This window comes from Diabrotica virgifera, chromosome 1 (genome assembly GCF_917563875.1).
Source record: "Diabrotica virgifera virgifera chromosome 1, PGI_DIABVI_V3a".
In the NCBI taxonomy this organism is placed as follows: Eukaryota; Metazoa; Arthropoda; class Insecta; order Coleoptera; family Chrysomelidae; genus Diabrotica; species Diabrotica virgifera.
The window spans coordinates 172979597-172990566 of NC_065443.1; the positions used below are offsets into that span (position 1 = coordinate 172979597).

A 10970-nucleotide genomic window follows, 5' to 3' on the forward strand; every position below is an offset into this window, starting at 1 on the left:
TTCACACTAGGGTACTAGGGCGCTGAAATCAGTTAGGGTTTGGAAAAACAGTACATTTACAAATACTAACAGATTTGGACACCAGAGTGTTGAAACCAGCTAGCTTTTTTAGTGGTTATACATGCATAGATGCTAACGGCTATTGACATTGATTTTATATACCTACTGCTGTGGAAAAATGTTTAAGTGATTTAGGTATTAATAAATAATTAAACTTTCTTGGAATATAAACATTAATATATTAACACAAAAGAACAACATAAAAATAATGTTGTTCTGAGGCATTTTTTGCCTTGTGGCATTTTTATAGTAATTAGCTAGGTATTTAGATGGGAAATATGAATAGATAATAATACCCAAGACTTTACCCGAGAGGACTACTTCATTACTCACGGGTCATTACTCACGGGCTGAAGTAAGGTTCAAGTAGTGCATGCCACTTTTAGTATATTAGTTGTATATAAACCGCAGATAATAGTATATTATTCAACGAGCTTCATCATGTAATGATGGCTATTACTCACGATGATGAAGTTTGCGGCACGAGCCGAAGGCGAGTGTCGTAATTCATCAGAGTGAATAATAGCCATTACGTGCGAGTATAATCCTATACTTTTTCTACGACCTTTTTTATTTTAATTAGTAAAAACATGATTATCAACTACTTGAGATTAAAATTATACAGAATTATAAAAAATGTAACAATGGTTGAGTATACTTTTACGTTTATACCTTGTTTAGTATGTATGAATTTTGACCTTTATCATTTTTAGTGAGAGTGACATTAGCGCATTTGTTGTGTTCATTGGAATTTATAACTTACACTTATTGTGTTTATTTTATAAAGTTATATTGTCTTAAATATATTATAACATAGTTATATTATTATATTATATTATATAGTTAAATTTAAAAACGTACATTATAACTTTATAAAATAGGTCCACCAATAATAGCCATTTCTTATTTATTACATTGACAATTGGTACAAAATGCTTAAAACTTTCGTAAACGAATAGAACTTGAATTGACTATTTCTTGTTGTATTTTTACAATACATAAGACAGTATTTGCCGTTGTTTTTTTTTTAATTTTATAAAGCAACATTTATTTTTGTATATTATAATTTAATCTCGAGTACCTAGCTGACAATATTATTTTTTTACTAATTAAAATAAAAAAGGGCGTAGAAAAAGTATAGTATTCTACTCTCATGTAATGGCAATTACTCACTCTGATGAATTACGACACTCGCCTTCGGCTCGTACCGCAAACTTCATCGTGAGTAGTAACTGCCTAGCAATGCATGCTCGTTGAATAATATACTATGAAGACCTAAGTGAAAGAAGGGGGTATGTAACATTTTCTAAAATTTTGAGTTTCTTAGTGAATGAAGGTGGTATGTAAGTTCACTATCATAATATGACACTTATACTGTATCTCTAAAAAGCTTAATAAGAGATATTCTAGTGGATGAAGGAGGTATGTAACTTTTAAAATACGATTCTTAGAAGGAAGAAGGGGGTATGAAATATTGTCTTTTTCAGGTTTAAATGGTTTATAACTCAAAAATATTAACTTTAGAGAAAAATTACAAAAGATCTTTTTTGTTTCCAATGATCAAAAGAACCTAAAATAATGTACCCGGGTTGAAAAAATTTATTTTTTTTTAATTTGTTTAAATTTTTTTTTATTAAATGTAGCTAAATAACTACGAAATTATGGTATTTATATGTAGGGAATATAACACGAAAAATAATCAGCATTTCTTAAGAACTTCAAAACGCAAAAATATACAGGGTGTTCCATTTGAAAAAAGAAAATTCATTAGATTCACAGAAAAACGGAAGTTCTGACAACAATGTAATTGTCACTATTATATAGACCGCATTAGAAAACCCTTTGTCACCAAAATCTACAAAAAAAATCGTGCATGCCGTTTCCGAGATAATTGAGGCTTTCCATATATAAAACTCAGTCTGTGTAATATACTCCATTTAATAATGCAAGGCAAGGTATACGGAAGAAGAAAGGCCAGGTCGAATAAGACCGTCATCGCTTAGACACCTGTGAGAATGGTTTAACAGATCCTCTGCATCCTTTTACCGAGCTGCCATTAACAAAATTACTATAGCCTTGCCAATATAAATGAGTCAGATTAAATAAATTATTACAAGAATTTTTTACTAAGCAACAACATTTTTGTTTAATTTAGTAGTATTTTGTATTTTGACAACGACACCCGATTTGGGCATCGAAACGTTAATAAAATTTTTTTTTCAATTTAATTGTGGCTTATTTCCTATTTTTTCCATTATTTTGTATGTTGGTCTTTTGTGTTAATATATTATTGTTTATATCCCAACAACGTTTAATTATTTATTAATACCAAAATCACTTAAATATTTTTCCACAGCAGTAGGTATATAAAATCAGTGTCAATAGCCGTTAGCATATATGCATGCATAACCACTAAAAAAGCTAGCTGCTTTCAACACTCTGGTGTCGAAATCTGTTAGTATTTGTAAATGTACTGTTTTTCCAAACCCTAACTGATTTCAACACCCTAGTGTCAACACACGCTAGCATCTGTAAACGTATTGTTTTTCCAAACCCTAACTGATTTCAACACCGCGGCACACCGTGGTGTCAACACGCGCTAGCATCTGTAAATGTACTGTTTTCCCAAACCCTAACTGATTTCAACACCCTGGTGTCTACACACGCTAGCATCTGTAAATATGCGTCCGGGTCAAGTAGTGCAAAATTGGCCACCGGCCACGCAAATGTTAATGACCAGGCATCGTGTGGAAATTCAGCTACTGGACTACAAAAAAAAAAAAAAAAACTGAAACTCAGACAGATATTGAAGGTCGGTACATAGAACGTACAAGGGCTAAAGACGATCACAGGTAAGCTAGCAATTATTGAAAACGAGCTAGCAAGATGCAATATAGAAATCTCTGGATTAGCTAAAACTCATTGGTTAGGAGAGCGCCATTTCAGAACACATAATGGCAATTATATTAACTTCTCTTGCTCTGAGACCCAGAACTATACAGGTGTTGCCATTCTGGTCTCACCAAGATTACAAAAGTTCGTCGAATTTAAAGCTGTGAGCGATAGGATAGTTCTCCTTAAACTGGAAGGCAAACCACATAAACTTAATATCATACCAGTTTATGCGCCAACCAACACATCAGATGACATAAAGATCGAGGAGTTCTACGAAAAACTGGAAACGACAATCGCCAACATACCAAATAAAGAGCTTACTTTAATATGTGGCGAATTCAATGCAAAAGTCGGCAACCCTACACAGAATGACAACATAAAGAATGTACTGGGGAAGTTCGGTATAGGCCAGAGAAACGAAAGAGGTGACCGTTTAATCGAGTTTGCTACCACAAACAATTATTCTATCATGAATATTCGATTTAAACACCATGTACGTCGACTTTATACTTGTAAAAGTCCTGGATATAGGTCTAGAAATCAAATAGATTACATCCTTACCAATATTCGCTGGAGATCATCAATTCAAACTGTCAGATCATATTCAGGGGCTATATGCGGATCCGATCATACTCTACTCGTAGCTAAAGTAAAGCTTAAACTTAAAGCGCCCAACAAACGAAAACAGACAAATAGGACAGAACAAAAAAAGAAGGATGACCTTCTCCAGGAAGTACATAAAATAATGCCCTCTATTCGTAACGGAACATCACAAGAAATATGGGAGACTTTTAAACATTGTGTAAAAACACCAATTGATCATCCAAAGATAAATAATCTTGTGAAACGGAAACACTGGATAACAGATGAAACCTTTCAAATCATTGAGAATAGAAGAAATCTTTGTCAAAGTGGCGTGCATAGTGAAAGGGAAAAAGCTAGTTTAAGAAACCTCAATAGAGAAATAAAACGAAGATGCAAGCCAGATAAAAGCAGTACTATCAAAGTATAAGCAAAGAAATTGAGAGACATGATCAGAATAATCAGGCGAGATATCTATTTAGAAAAATACGCTACTTAACAAGAGACTTTAAAGCTAGAACTTGGGCCATTAAAGACAACACTGGAACTCTGAGAACAAACAGAGAAGATATAGCAGAGACATGGAGATCGTATTGCAGGGACCTATATAAAGATGATCAACGCCAAGGACCTGTTAACCAAATCTCTGACGAAGTGGAAGAAAAACCTGAGATACTTGAAAATGAAGTAAGACTCGCGATCAGTAAGCTCAAATATAATAAAGCACCAGGTCTAGATATGATAACAGCAGAAATGCTCAAAGCCACAGAAGAAACTGGCGTAAAATTACTTCATCTATTCTGTAACCAAATATGGCATTCTAAACAATGGCCTGAAGACTGGACAAAATCTACAATAACGACAATTCATAAAAAAGGCAGCTTCCATAAATGCGACAATTATAGAACTATTTTTCTTATATCACATGCCAGTAAAATAATGCTACATATAATCAATGAGAGACTAAAAACATTCCTTCAAAGAGAAATTCCACAAGAGCAAACTGGATTTACCAAAGGTAGAGGTACTCGAGAACACCTGTTAAATATAAGACAGATAATCGAAAAATCTAGGGAATTCAATATTCCACTGTACATATGCTTTATAGATTATCGTAAGGCGTTCGACAGGGTCAAGTGGAGACACTTATGGTGAATACTAAAAGAAGTAGGCGTACCCCAACACCTTATTCGCTTATAACTGAACTATACGAACACGCTAATGGATCAGTTAAAGTGCTTGACACACTTTCAAACGAATTTCATCCAGAACGGGGTGTCAGACAGGGATATATACTATCTCCACAATTATTCAATATATATGGAGAACATATTATGAGAAGAGCACTTGAAGGGTGGGAAAAAGGCATCTCAATAAATAATGGTCATAAAATAAACAACCTACGCCTCGCAGATGACACAGCCCTTCTTGCAAATAGTCAAGAAGAGCTGATTGATCTTATACGACTGGTTGTAAACGAAAGTCAAATATTTGGTCTGCAATTAAACATATCAAAGACAAAGATCATGATAGTAGATAGACTACATAACAATCATTCACACTTAACCACAATTGATCGGTTTGAGGTTGTGAGCTCATACTTATATCTGGGATCATTAATCACAAACACATGGTCACTACAGGAAGAAATAAACGTAGATGTGATCTAGCAAAAGTTGCCACAGCAAAACTGACCACAATATGGAAGGACTGTCAAATTTCAAGAGCGTTCAATATGAGGTTGATCAACTGTTTAATATTCCCAATACTGACCTACGGATGTGAATCTTGAACCCTGAGAAATTCGGAAAGAAGAAAGATAGACGCCACTGAAATGTTCTTTTGGAGACGAATGCTACACTGAACCAAAAAAGTACGTAAATATAATGAAAAAAACATTGATTCAAAAACAGGGAGCATTAATTTTCGTCCAAAGATCAGTATCGTTGGTCCAATGTAAGTAGATACATTAACCAATGCTCAAAAACATTAATTTTTATGAATCAGTACGTTCATTAAATGTGCTTTCTAGTTAAGAATTAATGTATCGGTACATTGAGTCAATGTATCGGAACATTGAATCAATGGATCGGTACATTGAATCAATATATCGGTACATTAATTCTTAACTAGACAGTAGTAGATGAACAACACAGCCATCACTATAGGTATAGGGAAAACAATGTGTTAGAGAGAGAGGTATGTGATGTCACAGCTGATATAGGAAAGTATGTGTGTTAGAGAGAGAAACATGGTATCTCTGCTGCTATTGGTCCGATTTAAACGTACGACGGCTCGTTGGAATGGGCGGGAGATAACGAATACAAAAAAACATGGCGGCATAGTGCCAAAAGGGCGCTTTCCGATTTGACGACGTCCGATGGGGCGCGTTCCGATGTGACGGCGTTCTAGCGCTGGTCGATCGGTGCGCGATACCAGATGTGCGATCGGTACCTTAATTTTTCGCGGAACGCGAAGCAGATGCGCGGTCGATACCTTAAGTTTTTCGCGATCTCGTAGATACGAAGCGCGCGGCTGGTAATTTTGGAATTTAAATAAAACAACAACATAATGCAATTTTTTATTAAAAGAACTTAAAAGGAACACAGGCGGCGCAGCGGTGCGCGATACCAGATGTGCGATCGGTACCTTAATTTTTCGCTTTGCGCGAACCAGAGGCGCGGTCGGTACCTTAATTTTTTCGAGGAAGGATCTCGTAGATATGAAGCGCGCGGCTGGTAATTTTGTAATTTAAATAAAACAACAACATAATACAATTTTTTATTAAAAGAACTTAAAAGGAACACAGCAATCTTTATTCGTATATAGTTACAATTTTGTTTAACAAAGTTTTTAATTGTTTTAATAGACCGTCTTCAGGGCAGGGTATCCCAAAAAGCCTCCAACTGAACGTTCCTGCTGCTACAACTTTACGTGTGTATTCGCTGTACTTATAATAGGTATTGTTTTGAAAAAAGTAAATAAACCCATCCGTGTACCGGAATGCTGATGTTATTTTATTTGGTATTCCGGGGAAGAGATCATTTATTGGGCCGCGGTTTAAGACATCTCCAGCTTCATTAAATTCAATGTATGAATTATCATTGTACAATAAATATGTTTGACCGCTGTTTGTTTGAAATAAGGCATTTATTTTGGTTCTCGTAGGTATAGAAGGAAACATAAAACTTTTTTGAAGTTGTAAATTAGGGAAAGATGCGTCGTAATACCGATTATTGCTTACAGTTATTAAGTGTCCCTCGGAATTCTGAAAAACATGTGAAACTTGCGTAAACCTCAACTCTTTAGGGAGATAATCAGTAATTAATTCTGGATGTTGTGGAAGACGCATCTCATTTAAATCAAACTTCCATAAATATTTGTCAGACCCAACGTACATGCGATAATTTGGAAACTGTGGAGATGTAGCTAGAAACATGAAATCGGGATACTGAAGTAGACAGATGTTTTTTATTGCAGGTGTTGTCGGCAAATAGATCCTATTTTTCGAAAGTGTTGTTTGCGTAACTGGGGCTGTTGACATCGATGTGGGGGCTTCTGTTTGTCCATATAGCCTGCTCATTGCCTTTTTATCATCATCACCAAAACTTGTCACATCTTGTTGATACCAAGGATACATAATAGACGAATCGCTATTACTATGTTCTAGTCCAAGGGTATGACCAATTTCATGCAGTAGGACAGCCAAAAAATTGGCTTCACCATCAGGAGCTCTGCCATTTTCTGCATACCACCGTTCATTGGCATCAAGATGGATTTCGATGCAATCGTTTACGCCAGGATAGTATGCGTGGGCTAATACTTTTCCAGGACCATCGAAATTAAATGGGCATTTAGAGGTTCCTTGACAACTTGCTCGAAAACTATGATTATTTGACACCACAGTTATAGTAATATCCGGCTTTGAAGAAGGTATTATTACTCGTTTAAACTTTAAATTAGATATTTTCTCCCATCTAACGAAAGCGTCTTCAGCAAGATGTATATAAACTGGATTACTAACAGCTTGAGGAAAATACCAACTTAATGTCGTTTTATTCCACTTCGAATGAATTGCATAGTTATTGTCGCCAACAGAACATCGAGGCTTATTCATCATCATATTCATAGTATCATTATTTAATGTTCCGGTCACCGGAAGATTGTATCTTTCTTGAAATTCAACTAAGGCCATATCTATACTAGAAATAGCATTACTTGATGTATTTAGATATCCAAATCGTTTAAGAAAAGAACTAGCATACTCCAGAGTGCTATTCTCTGCATACACAGATACAGAGAGCAACAATAAGACATGTAAACAGACAAGCATCTCGATTTATACTAAACCCAAAATTTTTTGGTAAAGTTATTTAAGAAAATATTTGAAGTAAAAATCGCTGAAAATAATTAAAATTGATAATTCACATATCGCATAGGAAATAGCGGTTGAAGGTCTAATCACATTACTATGCAATTCTTCGTTATCATACCGCATTTTGTTATTGAGCTATATTTCTTATCATGTGCAGAGAAAATGTTGGAATTTTTCAATGATTTTACAATGATAAAACTGAATATAATTTTGCGCACGCAAACATTCTACAACACGTCATAGGGTGAGGCACGCAACCATATAAATTTCAAAATGCACCTCAGGACGGTCTATTCCATAGTCTATTCCCTACTGTTAGTGTGCGCTCGTTGTGGTTCAACTAGTTTTCAAAGGTAAGTGTTCTCTTAATTATTCTTTATTAAATATTTTCGATGTTTCTTGTTTGATTTTGAATAAAACTTAATGTTTTCTGCTCCGCCATTTATAAAATCTCTTCATTCCAGCTGAGATTTATTATTTCGACATTAAATAATTGTCTAACTATCGTCATTTTGAATGACATTTATTTTTTATTTTCTCGTAATTATTCGTTTTTAAATCTTTTCGGTTTTTCAAGTTTTTGGTCAGCTATTTATAAAATTCCTTCATTCCAGATGAGATTTATTATTTTAGCACCTGATTGTCTACAAAAAGACCTCATGCCAACATTTTGAATGACAATTAATCTTTTTTATTTTCTCATAATTATTCTTTGTTAAATCTGTTCGGTTTTTCTTGTTTGTTTTTATTAATGTTTTCTGCTCTGCTATTTATCCCTTCATTCCAGATGGGATTTATTATTTCGACATTTGATTTTCTACAAAAAAAAAAAAAAAAAAAACCCTTGATGTTAGCATGCTGAATGCCAAGTATTCGTCATTCTTTGTAATTATTCTTTGTTAATTTTTAGTCATGGATGCGTGTGGTAGAAAAGTACTCGATGTCGTTGAAGCAATTAGAAACCTGAAATGGGTTTTTATTGACAATGCGGATAAGTTTGAGTACGAAGCCGAGCGAGCTGTTATAAGAACAAGAAGGTACACGGTAGAAGAGTGTAACGAAGAAGCTACCAAATACCACAAGGGAGCAAGAATATGTGAAGACTATCTCTCTGACGTAATATGCATGTGTTGCTTTTTAAAAAAAATAAAAAATCTAGGGCTGACTGATTTCTTAAATGACCTAAAAGATGTTCTACCTACTGAAGATGAAGGGGTAGATACTGTAAATACATGTAGATATAATTAATAAATAATATATTTTATTTTGTAGTTTTCATTTCAAAACAACATATCGTTAAAATTGGAGGAATTTATGAAAAAGATCAAGGAACTAAAGGAAAAAATAAAACAATTTGAAGATAAACAAATAATGTTTAAGTCTTTTAGTAAACTGCACTTAAGGACACCCATAAGTAAACCGTACACTATGTAATTGTTGTTTTAATAAATTATTATAATACTAATTGACTCTTTTATTTATTTATAATTAAGAAATAAAACAAAAAATAATATAATATATTTTTATTTTTGCATTAAAAAAGTATCATACAACCAAAATACATTAGATAAAGCACAAATACATTTTTCACTATTATGATAAAAACAAGCAGGTTCCTTAACTTCTAATGTTGGTTGTACATCCAATTCGTATAAAGGAATAGCAATGTATTTTTTTAAATAATTTTTCTTTTCCATGATAAGGATATCGTTCAGAATTAAGGAACATACGAATATTTGTTAAATTGCAGTGATCAAATTTACTCATATCTTTCAGCATTTTTTCTTTTCGACCATCATGGAAAGCTACTACTACTACAATATGACGAGGACTTTCTAATTTTATAGTTGTTTTTACTGGCCAAGTATGACGTGTTGAATTATTTAAAGTGAGATATTCAATTAATTCCCAACTTCTAAATTTTATAGGTAGTTCCGTATTATTACGAACTATTTTGTTTAGCCGCAATTGTTCGCTAATATTAGGTAAAATATGAGGTACATTCCAATAAAGTTTATTAATTTCAATTTTTGGTTTTTCTGTTTCATCTGTAGCAATAATAGCATCAATATCATCTTTTTCTCGTATCAAGACTAATTCCTGTCTCATATTAATGATAATTCTTTGAAAATCTTCAACAGGAAACATAGAATAGTAAAACTAGTCAGATCATGGAATGGGCGATATGGTGCTAAAAATTTAATTTCTAGTGCCCGGTTTCATAGCAGAAAAATATTCAATGACAATTTAGTAGCTATAGAACTGATTAAATCAGATCTAGTTTTTAATAAACCCTTGTACATTGGCATGACTGTTTTAGATATATCAAAATTATGTATGTACCAATTTCATTACGACTATATGCTTCCAAAATTGGGCGCAGATAAATGTAATTTAATGTATATGGATACCGATAGCTTTATTTATGAACTGTACTGTCATGATGCATATGAGGAAGTAATAAAACAAGATCTATCAAAATTTGATACATCCGATTACGCTGTAGATAATATCTATAATATTCCTCGAGTAAATAAAAAAGTTTTAGGAGTAATGAAGGATGAAAATAAAGGAGAAATTATGACAAAATTTGTGGGATTACGATCAAAAATGTATACTTTTAAAGTTCAATCTGGTCGAATCACTAAAAAAGCAAAAGGGACTAAATATAATATAGTAAAAAATGTTATAAAATTCGATGATTATGTAAACTGTTTAAATGATTTTAAGGAACAAACTGCTACTCGACACTCCATTCGGTCATATAGCCATAACGTTTATAGTATAGAACAAACAAAAATTGCGCTAAGTCCTTATGACGATAAAAGATATTTAATTCCAAATAGTTTTAGAACCCTACCATTGGGACGTTACAGTATTTTAGAATAGATTTTTTTTTTGTAGATGAATGTTCCATCATTGACCGACCTGTCTATCAAAAAAATCTGTGAAACAACAGTATCAGCATCATATTTCATCGAGCAGTCCCCCTTGCCGTGGACATTAACAAAAATAATATTAAAAAAATTTCCTTTATATAAATGGGAAACGATGATAA

General features: G+C 33.4%; 2 protein-coding genes across 3 annotated transcripts; one reads left to right on the top strand and one right to left on the bottom strand.

Annotated features, from left to right (window-relative positions):
* Positions 1-6352: 6352 nt before the first annotated feature.
* Positions 6353-7732, bottom strand: LOC126892055 (matrix metalloproteinase-14-like). The gene has a single exon (XM_050661491.1). The coding sequence runs from the start codon at positions 7730-7732 to the stop codon at positions 6353-6355; it is 1380 nt and encodes a 459-aa protein (XP_050517448.1).
* A 223-nt stretch (positions 7733-7955) lies between these two features.
* LOC126878875 (uncharacterized) lies at positions 7956-9346 on the top strand. 2 transcript variants are annotated; one of them, XM_050641775.1, is made up of 3 exons: positions 7956-8265; positions 8823-9127; positions 9185-9346. In XM_050641775.1, exons 2-3 carry the CDS (start codon positions 8825-8827, stop codon positions 9344-9346), a joined length of 465 nt encoding a protein of 154 aa, XP_050497732.1. In that variant the 5' UTR covers positions 7956-8265; positions 8823-8824. The 2 variants fall into 2 exon arrangements, with proteins under 2 accessions (XP_050497732.1, XP_050497733.1); XM_050641776.1 differs by lacking the exon at positions 7956-8265 and having other exon boundaries at positions 8640-9127.
* Positions 9347-10970: the final 1624 nt, after the last annotated feature.